This window comes from Ceratotherium simum, chromosome 7 (assembly GCF_057802395.1).
Source record: "Ceratotherium simum simum isolate JZ-2026a chromosome 7, ASM5780239v1, whole genome shotgun sequence".
NCBI lineage: Eukaryota > Metazoa > Chordata > Mammalia > Perissodactyla > Rhinocerotidae > Ceratotherium > Ceratotherium simum.
In genome coordinates, this window is record NC_141906.1 from 24,141,461 (window position 1) to 24,161,984 (window position 20,524).

Genomic DNA, 20,524 nt, shown 5'->3' on the forward strand with positions numbered 1-20,524 from the left:
AATGTAGCTGTGCTTGCAATTTTGGTTGTAAGAAGTTGGTAAAACTTAGAGAAAATATTGTCTTCCTTCTTCTTCTCTCCTCTGATCCTTTGGTGTATGTGTACCCTCTAATATGGAACGCTCTTCTCACGATCTTATATATTTATAAGGGTTTGTTTTTGTCTTTAATCCTTAACCCATATCATCTCAAGAGAACAAAACTAACATCTTGCCCAGGCCCTTAATTTGAAAGTTCCCCTGTGTCTTAACCAAAATTTTATCTTACCCCTGTGTAGCTTGCCCTACTTCTTGCACATTCAATTCCTTGTGCTTGAAATGCAATTCACTTTGTACCTTATCTCTTTGGAGGGCTCCTGCTCACCCTCCAAGTTATATCTCAAATTTTACATCTTCTGAGAACTTTTTTCTTACTCATCACATGTAACTAATTACTTGCTTCTATATACCCCTTTTGATACAGAAATGCATATTATCTTATATTGAATAATAATATGAATTTCACCTTTCATGGATAATGTCCTCAAATGCAAGATCTTTTGTTCATTGTTTAAAATTTACAGCAAATGAAAATGTCTAAACATGGTTAAAGTTCCTAAATATTCATTAAATGTGTGTATTTTTATGAGTAAATGAATGGATCTTTTATACTTACCTTTGATGTGTGAGTAAAAGTAATCACAACAGAAAATTTAATTTCACGAATGAGCATATTTTTACTTTTTTGAAAGCCTATATAGTCAAAATCTACAATTATTAGATACTTCAGTAAACACTCACACAGATTTCAATAACCTTTGTACTCAGAAATCTGTGAGGAGAATGTGGTGATGATAATGGGAGAAATGTTCAAAAATTCAACAGTACTGGTTTTGCTATCAGTGTTTTAAATATACTCTTGGATAAAGAAAAGTTTTGTTATAAAATGGAATTTGGAATAGGCCTCAAAATAGGGTGAAATTTGACTATTAGAGATTTTAATCTAGTTAAATCTGGGGTTTTGTTGGTGTAGATGGGATCAATGGGAAATACTGAGTACATGAATTCCAAGTTCAGCTCTACCACATACTAACTGTGTCTTAACATTTATGTCATCAGTTTCCTCATCTATAAGATGGAAAACAATGATACCTAACTCAATGGGGGTTATTAGGAGGATTAATTTATTAAATTATTAATCTAGCTTAGAATAATTTATGGCATATAGGAAGCACTATGGAAGTGTTTGCTATTTTTATTTTGAAATAAGTATAGTTCTGAATCTAGCTCGCCTGAAGAAAAAGTTGTGTGACAGTTGCAGGAAATAGTTTGGGAAGGCATGTTGTGGACACTCTATGCTATTAAAATATGCATATGTATTGATATGTAATATTATAAATTCATGCACTTTCCTGATTTGTGTATGTGTATATGAGATGAGTTGGGGGAGTAAGACTGAGTTGATTGATTGAACTCTTCCTGAAGACTATTCCTAGGGTTATCCAGAGAGAATCAAGCTACTCGGCAGACTATCAGACAAGTAAGAGTATAGTTTTCTCTCCCTTTATATAATGGAGCTCAGACTATCCAAGCCAAGAACAACAAGACTCAAGAATTCCAAGTCTCTATTTTCTGGTGGTTTATCAAGTACTTAGTGTTATCTGATATCTAAAGCTCACCAACCCAATTATTTTCAGAGTGCCTTCTCTTACTCAAAATTTAACAAGTCCTAGAGACACAAATTGAGAGAAAAATCCCTCTGCAATTTCTGTATATATAAAACTTTAAAAATATAAGGAGGAAGAGATTTTACATCCAGCTTTTCTTTCAAAAAATTCCTAAAAGGCTTTCTTTAAAGAGAAAACTATACTAAAACTTAGATATTTAAACACATTTATGCCTGTTTTTAATAAAAGATGGCTCCAGCAAACCCCAATTAGGATGTTAGCTAAATGATATGATTTCAATACTTATCCCTAATTACCTCGACCCCCTGGGTTTGACTACTTCCGGCTGACTTGGCTTTTACAGCTCTAGGGAATTGGTTTTCTCTCTGTCACAGCAGGCCCCTGAGTTTCTCTCTATTGGTCATAAATTCCTAGAGTTCATCTGCCATAGCTGTAAACCAGCTCTGGGTACACTACTTAGGATGTGTTGAGTACAGTACCCCCACGGTAAGTACATAGTTGGGGTCAGATCCAGTCTTTTATTCTTCTGCAGAGATTTTGGATGCCTATAGAAGAGGACGCATCTATGATAGGGACATCTGTGTAATAATCCTCCAGTGACTCTATAGAAATCATGGAGTCCGCTCGGTGTCAAATTAACCTAAGTATTGGAAAATTTTATCGAACTTGATATGACAAAATATTAGAATTTCCGTATGATTACGCTCATATATGTAAAAAAAATTGTAGTATATTAGCACCAATATTCTTTAGAATCATATTCACTAATTTGTCAATTTTATTTTATTAGACACTTTGTATCTTTATAATTTTTCAAAAAATTTTCCAAGCCCAAGTTTTAGCTGCTGTATCAGAAGTCATCAGTCTCCAGCTCCATTGAGTTTCTACACATATTCATGCACGTGTTTTTCGTAGCTTTCTGACTCCTAAGCAGTGTCATGGTATCAGGCCTTGATGGCTACAGTCCTGATTGAGGAAACAGCTATCCAGGACCTTATTAAAATTGACCACATAAATAGTAATTCTCCTTCTGTCCTGCTAGGATTTTAACTAAGATTTTAATAGAATTTAATTCTTAACCCTACCTTAGGAGCTAGAAATGAATTATCTCATTTTATAGATTGCAACAGAGGATCCTAGAGGCTAGGGTACCTTTTCAAATTCATAGAGCCATATGCAACAGCAATTTATCCAAAATATTTGAACTTTTGCCAAACAATAAGAATAACACATTCAAGTGTGAGTTTTCAATGAGCAACTCTGTAGTTGAAAGGACATTTAATTTCTCTTAAACACCTGACAAGATATAATATTAATATTTAGCACAATCAGTGGATAAATAAACATAATCCACTGTAAGAATATATTGCAGTTTTGTTCCACTCAATTTTTCATGTTTTAAAAGGTTTGTCTGAAAGTTTTCTGGTATTTCAATCTAGTTCATTGTATTTTCTAAGATACGAGCTGTATTTTTTTTCCTTACTGATTTGTTAGCCTTTGGATCTCAACTATGTTGATAAATAGAAATTGAGATAGTGGGCACCACTGTCTTGTTCATTAAATAAGTAATCATTGAATTTTATTATATAATACTTACATATTACAAAGTTTCCCTTTTTACCTGGTTTGAATTTTTTTAAGTATAAATAGGTAAATACTTCTTTGATCTATCTTAGCTACACTGATTTTTCCTTTAATTTTTAAAATGTTTTAATAGACTTTATTTTTAGAGTAATTTAGGTTCAGACCAAAATTGAGCCGAAGGTTGTTCCTCAAAAAATTAACAATAGAATTACCATATGATCCAGCAATTCCACTTCTTTTTATAATTCCTTGAACTATGTATGTAGGGTAGTAATTATATCTTCCAAGAAGTAAATTATTTTTTAAGATAAAATTTAAGAATTATATTTTAAATTCTTTGGGAAATTTTTTTAGTATTTTGTACATTTCCAATTCTTTTTCAATTTATTAATCTGTTTTAGCTAGTTATAGTGAATTATACACTTCTTATAATATTGTACAGTTTCTAAATGTTCAATTTGGAGTTGTAAAGTATCTCATTACATTCTTTAGTATTTTAAAATAATTTTTCTACATGCCATGTCTCAATTTTTTTATTTTTGTTTTCCAATAAATAATTTCTGAGATTTTTGTTTATTTTATGACTCTCTTTTAATAATGTCTTTCATTTTTAAACAATTCTTATTACATTTTTTCAATTCCAATACTTCATTGTTTCATTTTTTATTCTCTCTCCTTTGTTTACTCTAATTCTAATTCCTGCATTAAATGATTAGTTTACTAATTCATAAACACTTTTTTTGTAATGTATGCATTTAAAGTTACAGATTTATTAAATACCATTTTAACTATATCCCTAAAGTTTAATTTTTCATTGTTTTTCTATCCATATCCATTATTCTCTCCTAATCCTTTGTTTTGATATGATTCTCCCCCCACTACCCCAGCATCTTTCATTTACATTTTTAACATGCTTATCTGTCAATAGTTTTAACCTTCTCCTGAATAATACAAAAATCATGGACATGTAAATGGTTTAATCTTCCTCCAATATTCATTCCTATAACAAATACACACGGAGTACCTATTAAGTGCCTGGCTCTCGGGATAAATCAGTGACGTTAATGACAAACATATCATGCCTTTGGTTTCTTAGGGAGATGTGCATATTGACTTAATGACCTAGACATTGATATACATCCTTGTTCCTACTTTGGACAGTTAGAAACTCTTTCTAATTGCTCTTTTCAGTAAGGTTGAAGCTACTTCACTATTCTGAATTGATGAAGCAATCTCACTTTCAGTACCCAATACAGCATGCCCAAGACCATTTTCCTGATCTGGTTCATGTTAAAATGACAAACCATAGACATTAGAGCTTTTCTTTTATAGAGTATCTCTCCAAGCTATTGTGGCATCAGTTGGCAATTCTAGAGATCTGGATTAAATTTATCTCTTCATTTCAAACTCAGATATTTTTAAGTTTTAATTTGATGTTTAGCATATTTATTAAAATTATTTTTTGTGATATTTTATTAAGAATTAAATATTTGTAGTTCTGTCTTATTAATTTACCTTACTTTGTTTTGTTATGAGTAGTATAGAGTACCATTATTTGAGTTAAGATGAATATATCCACAAAGTCTACATCAACACTGCCCCTCTGTACATATTATAATTTTAATCCATAATAATTTTTAAACATTCTCTTTTTAATATATGAAATCCTTCAAAAGAAATAAACAACAAATAGCACACATTTGGTATGAACATACAATTAAAATAAGCTGTCAGTTTTAAAATAAAACATAAATAAAATATTATATCATGGAAGTGTCTTAGATCTAGAATTATTTGATTTTAGCAGACTTTCTAAACAAAAAATTTATCTTGAACTCGTTAGTATGATTTGTTTTCAGTTTTGTTTTACTTCTGCTTTATTAATTACGATATGACTATCCAGACTTCTCCAAGAAGCAAAAATATGTTCAAATACAGGAAAATAACTCAAAACTATAAACAATTGGATTTAAAAATACTGAGAATTCCAGACCATATTTCTCTCTTTTATAGCTGCTTGGCTTTACATAGATCATTAGCATATTGGACATCACTTTCCTCACTATAAAATGGGTATACTAACTGACCTTCTACGTTTTAATGAAAATTAAATAATATTTCTGAGCATGTCACAAATTCTAAGTCCTTGGATAAAAAAGAGTTATTTTTGGCCAGGCCTGGTGACCCAGTTGTTAAGTTCACTGTGCTCCATTTTGGCAGTCCTGGTTCGGTTCCTAGGCGTGGACGTAAACCACTCATCAGTAGCCATGCTGTGGTGGTGGCCCACATACAAAACAGAAGAAGATTGGTGACAGATGTTAGCTCAGGGCAAATCTTCCTCAAGCAAAAAGAGGAAGATTGGCAACAGATGTTAGCTCAGGGCGAATCTTCGTCAGCTAAGAAAAAAATGAGTGATTTTTCACACATTCTACAGTCTAATCTGTTATCTAAAAAGACTGTATACATGAAAACCACTACTCTGAGTCTATATATTCAGTCTCTAAAGAAACTAACATATTAGCAATGTCAACCTAAAACAGGCTGTGATATCAGATGGCTTTCTTCTCATCCAGCTTCAATGAATTTGGAGACAGAAGATCATGAGCAAATTCCAATTTTCTCTAATGTATTATTCTTCAATTATGAGAGGTAGATAATGTGACCTACCTTATGTGGTCTTTGTGAAGATTAACTGAATTAATACAGGGAACATGATACCATAGTTCTTGCTTCATTAGAAAAGCTCAAGAGTGTTAGTGATGGGATACCGATAATGAATATGACGAATCCCACCCTTCAATATCATGAAACTGGGAGACTCCTTTTCAAATACTGTCAGAGAGATTATTAAGATTAGTAACCTTGAGGAGCTGGCCCAGTGCCACAAGCAGTTAAGTGCATGCACTCTGCTGTGGCGGCCCGGGGTTCGCCGGTTCGGATCTCGAGCGAGCACCGACACACTGCTTGGAGAGACACGCTGTAGTGGTGTCCCATATAAACTGGAAGAAGATGGTCACCCTGGATGTTAGCTCAGGGCCAGTCTTCCTCAGCAAAAAAAGAGGAAGATTGGCAGATGTTAGCACAGGGCTGATCTTCCTCACACTCACACACAAAAGACTAGTAACCTTGAATACTTTTCCTCTTAGTGGAGGATGTTCCAGGACCTTAGAGATTCCAACAGCTCTGAGTTCCAAGTCTCTGAGTTCATTCTGATGGGATTCCCAGGCATTCACAGCTGGCAGCACTGGCTCTCCCTGCCCCTGGCTCTGCTCTACCTCTTAGCTCTCAGTGCCAACATCCTTATCCTGGCCATCGTCAATCAAGAAGCAACCCTGCACCAGCCTATGTACCATTTCCTGGGCATCCTGGCTGTGGTGGACATGAGCCTGGCTACCACTATCATGCCCAAGATTTTAGCTATTTTATGGTTTAATGCTAAGGTCATCAGTCTCCCAGAGTGCTTTGTTCAAATGTATGTCATACATTGTTTTGTGGCCATGGAGTCAGGCATCTTTGTCTGCATGGCTATAGATAGATACGTAGCCATTTGCCGACCCCTACACTATCCAACAATAATTACTGAATCTTTTGTGTTCAAAGCAACTGTGTTCATGGCACTCAGGAACTGTGTGTCTACCATGCCAGTGCCTGTGTTGGCTGCTCAGAGACATTATTGCTCCCAGAACCAAATTGAGCACTGTCTGTGCTCTAATCTTGGAGTCACTAGCCTATCTTGTGATGACAGGAAAATCAACAGCATCTACCAGCTCCTTCTGGCCTGGACACTCATGGGAAGTGACCTGGGTTTAATTGTTTTGTCATATGCTTTGATACTTCACTCTGTGCTGAAGCTGAACTCAGCAGAAGCTGCATCCAAGGCCCTAAGTACCTGCACTTCCCACCTCATCCTAATCCTTTTCTTCTACTCAGTCATCATTGTCATTTCCATCACTCACAGTGCAGCAATGACAGTTCCCCTCATCCCAGTTCTACTCAATGTCCTACACAATGTCATTCCTCCTGCCCTCAACCCCATGGTGTATGCACTCAAGAACAAGGAGCTCAGGCAGGGCTTATATAAGGTTCTTAAGCTGGACATGAAGGGCAACTAATATGGAGAAGATACTTTTGGAATTTCCCCACATATATATCCACTATATCCTGCAAGGATTGGACATGGCAGACGAACTAAGGCCCATGGACACTGTGGCAACTTTTCAGTTAGTAAAAGGAATCAGTGGTTGCAAAAAACTGCAAAAAAAGTGGTGAAACAAATATCTGAAATCTTGGTTGTCAAGAAAATCTTCATCCAAATGAATGACACAATGGATGCTGATTGTCTCAAGAAATCCAAGTGAAAGACAAGTGGAGTATACATTCCATTTTCTTACCTAGTTGCCTTGGCTAGAACTTCCAGACAATGCTGAATAGAGATGATTAGAGTAGATATCTGCCACTCTCTTCTTTTTAATTGGAATGATTAATCCATGTATATTTGATGTAATTACTAATTGGATAGGAATTATTCTTGCCATTTGTCTATTTGCCTTCAAATGTGTCTTATATCTTTTTTAAATGAACCAAGCACTTGAACACACATTTCTCTAAAGAATATGTGCGAGGCCCAATAAGCACATGAAAAGATGCTCAATATCACTAAACTCAAATAAAAACTCCAATAAGATTCCACTATATAACCTAAAATGGCTATAATATATATTTTTTAAAAATATAGCAGATGGAAATTTTCTGGAAACATTAGAGTCCTCCTGCATGGCTGGAGGGTATGTAAAATCACAGATGAGCTGTGGAAAACAGTTTTGCAATTACTCAAATAGTTAAGCACAATTACTACGTGACTCAGCAATTCAACTCCTAAGTATATAATCAAACACAACTGTAATAACAAAATTTGTACACAAATGTTCATAGTAGCATTGTTAGCTAAAAAATGGAAAAAAACCCAAATGTCCATCAGTTTTTGAATGGATAAACAAATTTAGGCATATACATACAAGACATTATTATTCATCCATAAAAAGAATGAAGTACTGTTACATGCTCTTAGATAGATGAACTTTGAAAACAGTATGCGAAGTGAAAAAGAGACACAAAAGACTACATATTGTGTGAATCCAATTATGTGGAATCTCCAGAATAGGTAATCCATTGAATCAGAAAGCACATTAGTTGTTGGCAGGAGTTGGAGAAACAGGTCAATAACCAGTGAGTGATTAATAGTTATGGAGTTTCCCTTTGAGGCAATGGAAATGTCCTGGAATTATATAGTGCTGATGCTTGCACAGCGTTGTGGAAGTACTAAAAGGCACTTGATTGTACATATTTAAATTGTTTAAATGGTTGTTTTATGGCATGTGTATTTCACCTCGATAAAAATTGATAAAATGGACAAAAACTGTGCTAAAACTGTTCTCTGCATATATATTTGTTGTATATTTCCTGCAATATAAAAGAATATATATATCTAATATTAGGAAAATGATTAAAGAAATTATATGAATACTAATGACATACTCTTATTTAATCATAATATCGCTGAATAATCCTCCTTGGAATGTGCTTATCATATAATGTCAATTAAAAATGGCAGAATTTATGTTTTAATATGGTATTATTCAAACTTTTTCCCAAAACTTATATAACAAATGTGTATTGAAAATATTATTAATATTATCACCATCATCACTACTATCTCAAAATTTGAGCATCAAATATTCCTAACTTAAGGTGCATGCATGATAAGCCTAACTTTGGATGAATTTCTATAGTGCCATAAGACTCGTCATCAACCTCACTTGAAAGAAAAAATAACCCAGTAAAAGAACATATGAATGTGTGTGAGTAATTGAAACATTCTGAAACACTGTATGGGCTTTCAACCTGTGTCCTAAAGGATCTTACACATAAAGAAACAAAACCCTTTAAAAATATTAAAATTGTTAATATTCTTTAAAATTAGTGTTCATTCTCATTCCCCCATATATATTACTCAAACACAAGCACGTATATATAGGTACATGCATATAAAATTATTCTTTTAGTTATGTCTCATCTTATTGGTTGTAGGAACAGTAAGTTTCCAATATTTTCCTTCTGTGATAGGAGTTAGCTTAACTTGTATAGCAGCACCTGTAACTAGTGTTTTGCAATATACCCCTGGGATATATAACACACATTTTTCCTTAAACATTTCGTTCAATAATACAGTTATTATGGCGTTCAGAGATTGAGGGCTGTGAATACATATACATTATAGAATCATGATGTTTTTTGACCAATAGCCTGAACGACTAGACCAGATTGCATTCAGCTCATTATTTTGCTATCCAGAAACTAAGGTATTAAGGACATAAGAAAGTGGAACTAATGATAGCATTGTTGTTGTTAGTTCTAAGATAAATTGGAGAAAGGCTTTGAGTGTATATGAGTTGATAATTATATCATCAGAAACACTGGTTTGATTCCATCTACCCACTTGAAGGTAAAAATGCTGTAGAAGATTGGGTTTTCTTGAAAATATTTATTTCACCAATTCTCAGATTGCAATTCAGTGTTAACTTTCCATTAGGATTATGACTATCTATATTATTTCCCTAATCAAGTAGGAATCAATGATTCTGTTGTGGTGGAAGTCAGGTATGAATCATCGCTATGACAAGAAGAAATGAGGGGAGAGCTAGAAAACAGTTCTTGATGATGGTCAGAACACACTTGCTTCTTACCTGTCCTCCACTTGTTCTCAGAATAAGAATCTAATCTGCTTCCTCCATTTTTAGAGACTTACCTGTGACTATGTTTCCTCCACTTTAGACAGTAGGATCTACTTGGAGAAACCTGCTGTCATATGGAGAGAAGAACAAAGGTTGTAAAATAGAGGATAGTCTAGTGAGGAAACAAACTTATTTTCTATGGAGTTTGGAAATGAGAATAGACAGACAATACAACAATTGTACTTCATAAGTGGCCACATTCATGTGTTAATGTTACTATTTCAATATAACTGCCATCTTCAGCATAATATGAATCCATTTTCTTTGCAGAAAAATTAAGTTATAATATATCAAAATCATTTTAAATTTGTTTTGGAAACAATCTAATATAATTTGTGGTTAATACTATATTACTTGGTATAAGTTGACGTCATTAATTAAGAGTTTTACAGATCTATTGAAAATGGCACCTAACATTCTTTTGTAACAATAAAACCAGTGTTAGTAATCAACAGTAGAATGATGAAAAGGAATTGTGAGGGACATATTTAGGAAATAGGTTCTTAAGACTAGAGCACAGATAATCTCAGAGATATATTTCCACATATATATCCATTATATTTCCAAGGATTCCGGAAAGCAGAACTAAAGAACATAGACATTTTTCAGTTAGTATAAAAATCAATTGCAATCAATGAAAGCTCAGAAAAAATGATGAAACTAATATTTGAAATCTTGATCGTCAGGAAAAATCTTCATCCAAAAGAATAACACGATGCTGATTGTCTCAAGGAACACAAGGGAAAGACAAGTGGAATATTCAGTTCATTCTCTTCCCCAGTTCCCTGGCTAGAACTTCTACATACTGTTGAATAGGGGTGGTTAGAGCAGATATCTGCCAATTTCTTTTCTTTTATTATTAGAAATTTTAGTGAGATTTTAAACATAGCACACCAACATATTTATTCCATATTTTTCTTATTTGAAGGTACACACTCAAAATGGACAATTTCTTGGAGCCAGCCCAGTGGCATAGTGGTTAAGTTTGGCACACTCCACTATGGTGACCCAGGTTCATGGGTTGGATCCCGGGCGTGGACCTACACCAACTCACCAAGCTATGCTGTGGCAGAGATCCACTTACAAAATAGAGGAAGATTGGCATAGATGTTAGCTCAGGGCCAATCTTCCTTAAGCAAAAAGAGGAAGATTGCCAACAGAAGCTAGCTCACAGCAAGTCTTCCTCACATACACAAAAAACTGGACAATCTCTTTTTGTTTTTTTTCTTTTTTTGTGAGGAAGCTTGGCAATGAGCTAACATCCATTGCCAATCTTCCTCTTTTTGCTGAGGAAGATTGGCACTGAGCTAACATCTGTGCCCATCTTCCTCTATTTTGTATATGGGCTGCCTCCACAGCATGGCTTGATATGTGGTGTACCGGTCCATGCCCAGATCTGGACCTGCTAATCCCTGGCTGCTGAAGCAGAGTGCGCGAACGTAAACACTAGGCCACCGGGCCGGCCCTGACAATCTCTTCTTTTTAATTGGAGAGTTTAATTCACGTACATTGATATAGTTACTGATAGCATGACTTACTCTTGTCATCTATTTGCCTCTAATGAGTCTTTTTAAATGGACAAAAGACTTGAATAGACATTTCTCTAAAGAAGATGTGCAATGGCCAACAAGTACGTGAAATGATGGTCAGCATAATTAGTCATTAGACAAATTCAGATCAAAACCACAGTAAGACATCACTATATTCCCTAAAGTGGCTACAATAATTTTTATAAAAAGAAATTACCAAGTGTTGGTGATTTTGTGAATACACTGGAATCCTTGTATATTGCTGGTGGGAACATAAAATCATACAAGAGCTGCATAAAAAAGTACTGACAGGTAAAGGGTTAGATGCAATTACTGCATGACTCAGGAATTCAACTCCTAAGTAAATACCTGAAATAATTGCAAACAGATGTTACAATGAAAACCTGTACATGATTTTCATAGTAGCATTATTAACCAAAAGATTAAAAGAGCCCAAATGTCCCTCAACTGTTGAATGGAAAAACAAAGTTAGATATATTCATACAAGGAATTATTAATCATCCATAAAAAGGATGAAGTACTGAAACATGGTATTATGTACATAAACTTTGAAATCATTTTGCTAAACGAAAAAAGCCAGACACAAAAGGCTACCTGTTGTATGATTCTATTTATATGGAACATCCAGAATAGGTAAGTCCATTGAATGAGAAAACAAATTAGTTACTGTCAGGGGCTGGAGAGACAAGGCAGTAAAGAATGACTGATTAATGGTTATGGAGCTTCCTTTTGAGGTAATGAAAATGTTTTGGCACTATATAGTGGCGATGGTTGCACAGAATTGTGAATGTACTAAAGCTCCTCAATTTACATTTCAAATGGCAAAATGTTTAATTTTATGGTATATAACTTTCATCTCAATAAAAAAAATACGGTGAAAAAAACTGTGTTAAAAGTGTTCTCTATGTATATCCTTGTATAATTTCCTGCAAAGTAAAAGAACATATATGTCTGAGAATATATGTATAGGAAAATGGTTAAAGAAATTGTGTAAATACATGTGATGCAATTTTATTTAATCATATTACTGAATAATTTTGTTTTGAATGTGCTTCTTACATAATGTCAGTTGAAAATGCCAGAATTTGTTTTAATATTGTGTTATCCAAATTTTATTTCAAAAACATATATAGCAAATGTATGTTAAGAAATGTATCAGAAGTAACCTGTACTTTTTTAAATTTAAGGGTTCAAATTATCTCCTTAAAATTCACTTTTGTTTTCCAATTAATAAAAATATATGAGCATTACTTTTATTATCTAATTAAAGGAATATGATACTAAAGTCACTTGTGTTTTATTATTATTGCTACTATCACCATCCTAACTTATTATGTCTGCATAATAAGTCTGAAATTATTTTTTGACTTTTAAAGAAACTTTATTGGAATATAACATATATAATAAAAATCACTAATTTTATGAGTCAATCTGATGAATTTTGGCAAATGCATACAGTCATGTGACCACCACCACAATCATGATGTAGGGCATTTCCATTACATCCAAATATTCCTTCATGCTCCAATGTCATTAATCTCCTCCCCTTCTAGCCTGTGGCAACCACTTATATTTTCTGTCACTATAGTTTTGCATTTTCTAGAATTTCATATAAATGAAATTATACCTCATATAGAATTTTTGTTTGTTTTTTTCCACTCAGTATAATGTTTTTGAGATTAATCCTATATGTTTTGTGTATCATTAATTTTCTTTTTTTATTCCTGAGTACTATTCCATTGTATGAATGTATCACAGTTTATTTATCCATTCACCAATTGATGAATACTTGGATTGTTTTCAGATTTTGGCTACAAGACATGAAGCTATTATTAACATTTGAATACAAGTCATTGTATGGAAGTATGTTTTCATTTTCTTGGATAAATATCAAAGACTTTGATTGCTGGGTCGTAGAGTAGATATATACGTAACTTTAGAAGAAACTGCCAAACGCTCTTTCAAAGTGGCTGTAACATTTTACATTCCAGCAGCAATATAAAACATTTACATTCATTTTGCATATTTGGCAACACATAATATTGTTAGTCTTTTTATTTTTTACTTTTGTATTATTTTTTCAAGGTCACATTGGTTTATAACATTGCGTAAGTTTCAGGCGTACATCATCATATTTTGGCTTCTGTATAGACTGCATCATGGTCACCACCAAAAGTCTAGTTTCCATCTATCACCATACATGCTCCTTTAGCACTTTCACCCTTCCCCCACTACCTTTCCATCTGTTAACCACAAATCTGTTCTCCTTATCTACGTGTTTGTTTGTTTATCTTCCACACTTGAGTGGAATCAAATGATATTTGTCTTTCTCTGTCTGACTTATTTCCTTTAACATGATACTCTCCAGGTCGCGTCCATGTTGTCACAATGGCACGATTTCATCTTTTTTTATGGTTGAGTAGCATTCCATTGTATGTATATATATAGCACATCTTCTTTATCCATTCATCCATTGATGGGCACTTGTGTTGCTTCCAAATCTTGCACCGGTTTGCATTCCCACCAGCAGTGTATATGGGTTCCTTTTCTTCACATCCTCTCCAACAATTGTTTCTTGTCTTTTATTTAATACTAGCCAATCTGATGGATATGAGATGATACCTCCTTGTAGTTTTGATTTGCGTTTCCCTAATAATTAGTGATGGTGAACAACTTTTCATGTGCCTGTTGGCCATCTGTATATCTTCTGTGGAAAAATGTCTGTTCAGATCCTCTGCCTATTTTATTTTATTTTATTTATTTTTTTTATTTGGGGAAGATCAGCCCTGAGCTAACATCCATCTAATCCTCCTCGTCTTTGCTGAGGAATACTGGCTCTGAGCTAACATCTATTGCCAATCATCCTCCTTTTTTTTCCCCAAGCAGATAGTTGTATGTCATAGTTGCACATCCTTCTCGTTGCTGTATGTGGGACGCAGCCTCAGCATGGCCGGAGAAGCGGTGGTCGGTGGGCGCCAGAGATCCGAACCTGGGCCGCCAGTAGCGGAGCGCACGCACTTAACCACTAAGCCACGGGGCCGGCCCCCTCTGCCTATTTTAAATCCAGTTGTTCATTTTCTTGTTGTTGAGTTGTATGAATTCTTTATATATTTTGAAAATTAACTCCTTATTGGATATATAATTTGCAAATATTTAACCTCAGTTGGTGGGTTGTCTTTCCACTTTGTTGTTGGTTTCCTTTGCTGTGCAGAAGATTTTTAGTTTGATATAATACCATCCGTTTATTTTTTCTTTTGTTTCACTTGCCTGAGGAGACATGGTATTCTAATAGATTCTGCTAAGATCTATGTCACAGAACATACTGCCTACATTTTCTTCTAGTAGTTTTAGGGTTTCAGGTATTACACTAAAGTTTTTAATCCATTTGGAATTAATTTTTGTGTGTGGTGTAAGATAATGGTCTACTTTCATTCTTTTGCATCTGTCTGTCCAGTTTTCCCAACACCATTTAATGAAGGGACTTTTCTTTTTCCATTGTGTGTTCTTGGCTCCTTTGTCAAAGATCAGCTGTCCATAGATGTGTGGTTTTATTTCTGGGCTCTCAATTCTGTTCCATGATCTGTCTTTTTTTTTTTTTTTTTTTTTTTGCTACTACCATGCTGTTTTGATTACTATAGCTTTGTAGTATATTTTGAAGTCAGGGAGTGACCTCCAGCTTTGTTCTTTTTTCTCAGGATTGCTTTGGCTGTTTGAGGTCTTTTGTTTTTCCATATACATTTTAGGATTCTTTATTCTATTTACATGAAAAATGTCATTGGATTCTGACTGGGATAGCATTGAATCTGTAGATTGCTTTAGGTAATATTGACATTTTAACTATGTATATTCTCCCAATCCATGGGTGTGGAATATATTTCCCTTTATTAATGGCTTCTTCAATATCCTTCAAGAAAGTCTTATAGTTTTCAGTGTATAGGTCTTTCACCTCCTTGGTTAAATTTATTCTTAGGTATTTCATTCCTTATGTTGAGATTACAAATGGGATTGTATTCTTGATTTCTCTTTCTTCTAGGCGATTGTTAGTGTATAGAAATACAACCTAGTTTTTATGTTGATTTTGTACCCTGCAACTTTTCTGTATTTGACAACTATTTCTAATAGTATTTTGGTGGATTCTCTAGGGTTTTCACACAGAATCATGTCACCCACAAATAGTGATATTTTCACTTCTTCCTCTCCAATTTTGATCCTTTTTATTTATTTTTTTTGCCTAATTGTTCTGGCTAGGACTTCCAATTCTATGTTGAATACGAGTGGTGAGAGTGGACATCCCTGTCTTGTTCTTGTTCTCAGAGGAATAGTTTTCAGTTTTTCACCATTTAGTGTAATATTGGTGTGGGTTTGTCACAGATAGCCTTTATTATGTTGAAGTGCTTTCCTTCTGTTTCCATTTTTTTGAGAATTTTTGACATAAATGGGTGTTAAATTTTGTGAAATGCTTTCTCTGCATCTATTGAAATATAATGTGATTTTTATTCTTCATTTTGTTAATGTGGTGTATCACATTGAGTGATTTGCAGAGGTTGAACCATCTCTGCATCCCTGGAATAAATCCTACTTGATTGTGGTATATGATCTTTTAATGTATTATTGTATTCAATTTACTAATATTTTGTTGATGAATTTTACATCTATATTCATCAGTGATACTATTCTGTAATTTTCCTTTTTTGTGTAGTCTTTAACCGGTTTTGGTATTAGGGTAATATTGGCCTTGTAAAATAACTTAAGAAGTTTTCCATCCTGCTCAATTTTGTAGCAGAGTTTGAGAAGAATAGGTATAAAATTTTCTTTGAATGTTTGTTAGAATTCCCCAGAGAAACCATCTGGTCCTGGACTTTTATTTTTCGGGAGGTTTTTGATTACTGTTTCAATCTCTTTACTTGTGATTTGTCTATTGAGATTCTCCATTTCATCTTGATTCCATTTTGGGAGGTTGTATGATTCTAAGAATTTATCCATTTCTTCTAGTTTATCCAATTAGTTGGCATATAGCTTTTCATAGTATTTTCTTATAATTTCTCATATTTCTGTGATATCAATTGTAATTTCTCCTCTTTCATTCTGATTTTAGTTATTTGAGCCTTCTCTCTTTTTGTCTTAGGGAATCTGGCTTACCATTTATCAATTTTGTTGATCTTTTTTAAAGAACCAGCTCTTAGTTTTGTTGATCCTGTGTAGTGTTTTTGTAGTCTCTATTTCATTTATTTCTGTTAGCATTTTTATTATTTCCTTCCTTGTACTGACTTTGGTCTTTTTTTATTCTTCTTTTTCTAGTTCGTTTAGGTATAGTGTTAGAATGCTTATTTGAGATTTTTCTTGTTTTTGAGGTAGACCTGTGTTACTATAAACTTCCCTCTTAGTACTGCTTTTGCTGCTTCCTATATTTTGGTATGTTGTGCTTTCATTTTTATTTGTCTCCAGATATTTTTTGATTTCTCCATTGATTTCTTTATTGATCCAATAGTGGTTCAGTAGCATACTGCTTAGTCTCCACATATATGTGACCTTTCAGGTTTTCTCCTTGTTGTCGATTTTTAGTTTCATACCATTGTGGTCAGAAAATAAACTTGATATCATTTCAATTTTCTTAATTTTTTTGAGGCTTGCTTTGATTTTCAACATATAGTCTATCTTTGAGAATGTTCCATGGACACTTGAAAAGAATGTGTATTATACAGATTTTGGATGGAATGTTCTATGTATATCTATTAAGGCCATCTGTCTAGTGTTTCATTTAAGGCCACAGTTTCCTTGTTGACTTTCTGTCTGGATGATCTATCCATTGATTCAGTGGGGTGTTAAAGACACTTACTGTTATTGTATTGTTCTCAATATCTCCCTTTAGGTCTGTTAATAGTTGCTTTATATACTTTGGTGCTCCTATGTTAGATGCATATATGCTAATAAGTGTTATGTTTTCTTGGTGGAATGTCCCTTTCATCATTATATAAGGGCCATTTTTGTCTCTTGTTATCCTTTTGGCTTAGAGTCTATTTTATCTGATATAGGTATGCTTACACTACCTTCTTTTGGTTCTCATTTGTTTGGAGTATCATTTTCCATCCCTTCACTCTGAGCCTATGTTTGTCTTTCAGCCAAGATGGGTATCATGAAGGCAGCATATTTTTGTGTGTTGTTTATTAATCCCTCCAGCCACTTTGTGTTGTTGATTGGTGAATTCAATCCATTTGTGTTTAGAGTGATTATCGATATACGATGGCTTGATACTAGTATTTTATCTTTTCTTTTCTGGTTGTTCTATAGTTCCATTAATTTTTTTCCCTTTGTATTTCTGTCTGGATTTTCAGTTGGGTGGTTTTCTGTGATATTTTTTTCATTTTCCTCTTTATTTATGTTTTGTGACTCTGCTCTGATTTTTTGTTTAATGGTTACTCTGAGATCTGTACAAAAGATATCATAGATAAAATAGCCCTTTTTCGGCTGATACCAGCTTATCTACATTAGCTTATGCATGTTCCGTCCTTTCCTCTTCCATTTGTATGTTTTTGTTGCCGCAAATTATTTTTTTTTGTATTATGAGTTTGTTACCAAATTCAAGTGGTTATAGTTATTTCTCATTATATTATTTTATTGAGGTCATATTTACATAACCTATTTAACATATGCTTTCTTTCCCTTTTGCTTTTGTGTTATAATTAAGTGTTTATTAACCTATTGCAATAGAGAATTATAGTTTTCTGATTATGTCTGTCTATTTAGCACCTTGCTCAAAGCTTTGTAAACCTTTGCCTTTTTTTCAGGCAGAAGAGCTCCTTTCAACATTTCTTGTAAGGCAGGTATCTTGGTGATGAACTTCCTCAGCTTTTGTTTTCTGGGAAAGCATTTATTTCTCCTTTGTATCTGAATGATAACATCGCTGGATAGAGTACTCTTGGCTGATAGTTTTTGTCTTTCAATATTTTGAATATATCATTCCACTCTCTCCTTGCCTGTAGAGTTTCTGCTGAGAAATATGCTGATAGTGTTATGGGGGTTCCTTTGTATGTTATTTCCTTCTCTCTGGCCTCCCTTAATATTCTTTCTTTGTTATTGACTTCTGGCAGTTTTAATATAATATGCCTTAGAGAAGGTCTTTTTGCGTTGAGATAATCAGGAATTCTGTGAGCTTCATGTACTTATATATCCAATTCCCTCCCCAGGTTTGAGTAGTTCTCAGCTATTATTTCTTTGAATAAGTTCTCTTCTCCTTTGTCCCCCTCTTCTCCTTCTGGGACGCCTATTAATCTCATGTTGCTTTTCCTAATTCAGTCATAAGAAATATGGAATTTATTAATTTTTAAAATCTTAGTCCTCTTTCCTCTTCCACCTGAATCATTTTTAGATTTCTTTCTTTGAACTCACTAATTCTCTCTTCCATATGATCTGCTCTATTTTTAATGCTTTCTACTTTATTTTTCATCTCACTAATTGTGTTCTTCATCACCAGAATTTCTCTCTCTCTCTCTTTTTTTTTTTTTAGAGTTTTAACCTCTTTGGTGAAGTATTCTTTCTGTTCATTGATTTTATTCCTGAGCTTCTTGAACTGTCTATGTGAGTTTTCCAGTAACTCATTGAGTTTCTTCATGACAGCAGTATTGAATTCTTTGTCAGTTAGATTGCAATGTTCTTTGACTTCAAGATTGGTTTCTAGGGAGTTGCCATTCTCTTTCTATTCTGCTGTATTACTGTAGGTCATCATGGTACTTGATGAGTCGTTCCTCTTCCAGCACATTTGTAGTAATAAACACCTTTCTTTTTGGAGTAAGGCTTTGGTTACATTGATTCTGAGCTGTTTCTGGTTGTATTTGAGAGCCTGAATATTCCACTCTCCACTACCTCTGCTAGAGGTGTTCAGTGCCCTCCCTGTGCTGCTTGTGCCTCAGAGGTTGCTGGTGTCTTGCTGCTTCTGATGTCACAGCAGTATCAGGTGTCACCACCAGAGTTACCAGGCTGCAAGCACTTCTGCTGCCTCTGCAGTTGCATGGGTCTCGTGTTCCCCCACTGGCTCTCACATTCCTCCACTGGCTCTCAGTAGGATCTCCAGGGGCTCGGGTGCTTCTGCCCCATGCACCACCCACACTGCTATTCCCAGGTTGTCTGGTGGTGCTGACAGCACCACTGCCAGTGATGCTGAGTTTACAGGTGTTTCTGTCACTGCTGGGGGCCAGGGATCTTGTATGCAGCTCCCACTGCTGATAGAATCAGTGTCAGGGGTACCACCACTGGGGGATGGGTCACCAGTTCTGTTGTGGTTCCTGAAACCTTAGGTCACAAATCTCACCAGCCACTACTGTGGGAAGGCAGGGGCTAAGCTGTGAGTGTTGTTCTTGGTCCTGTAGCCTCTGGTTGCTGGTGTGTGCCAGTGTGCTTTTTGAAACCTCAGATCAGGGCATCATGCCCCTACCAGGGATATCCTTTTTTTTGATGCTGTCCCTCTCCTGGAAAGACCAGCACCACTGCCAGTGGTGGGGGAGAAGGCTGGGTCACTAGCACCACTCCGTGTCCTGAAGCTTCAGGATGTGTGTGCCACTCACCACCACTGCAGGGGGAAGGCTTAGCCAAGAGTGAGTGTTGTTGCCTCACCTGCAGGCTCTGGCTGATGGCTTGTGCCAGTGTGCCTTGAAACCTCAGCTCAGGGCACTCTGTCCCCACCAGTGAAATCCATGTTTAGGATGGTATTCCCTCTGCTGGAAAGAGTGGTGTCACTGCCAAGAAAGGGAGTGGGGCTGGGTCACCCTCTCTGCTCTGTGTCATGAATCCTCTGGACATGTGCACCACCCACCACCACTGGAATTGGCAGGGGCTAAGAAGCTTGTGTCTGGTGCGTGCGCTGTTGTAAGGATCTGCACTTTGGATTGCTGCTGCCGCATGCCAGTGTGAGGATCTGCATTTTGGATTGCCACTGCCAGGA

General features: G+C 35.0%; 1 protein-coding gene and 1 long non-coding RNA gene across 2 annotated transcripts in view; one reads left to right on the plus strand and one right to left on the minus strand.

The window, feature by feature from the left end:
* LOC147916587 (uncharacterized) overlaps positions 1–20,524 on the minus strand; it is a 90,233-nt gene that overhangs the window by 50,540 nt on the left and 19,169 nt on the right. The gene's annotated exons all lie outside the window — the stretch shown is intronic.
* Positions 6,401–7,360, plus strand: LOC101389833 (olfactory receptor 56B2). Its single transcript, XM_004418333.2, has one exon. It carries the CDS (start codon positions 6,401–6,403, stop codon positions 7,358–7,360), a length of 960 nt encoding a protein of 319 aa, XP_004418390.2.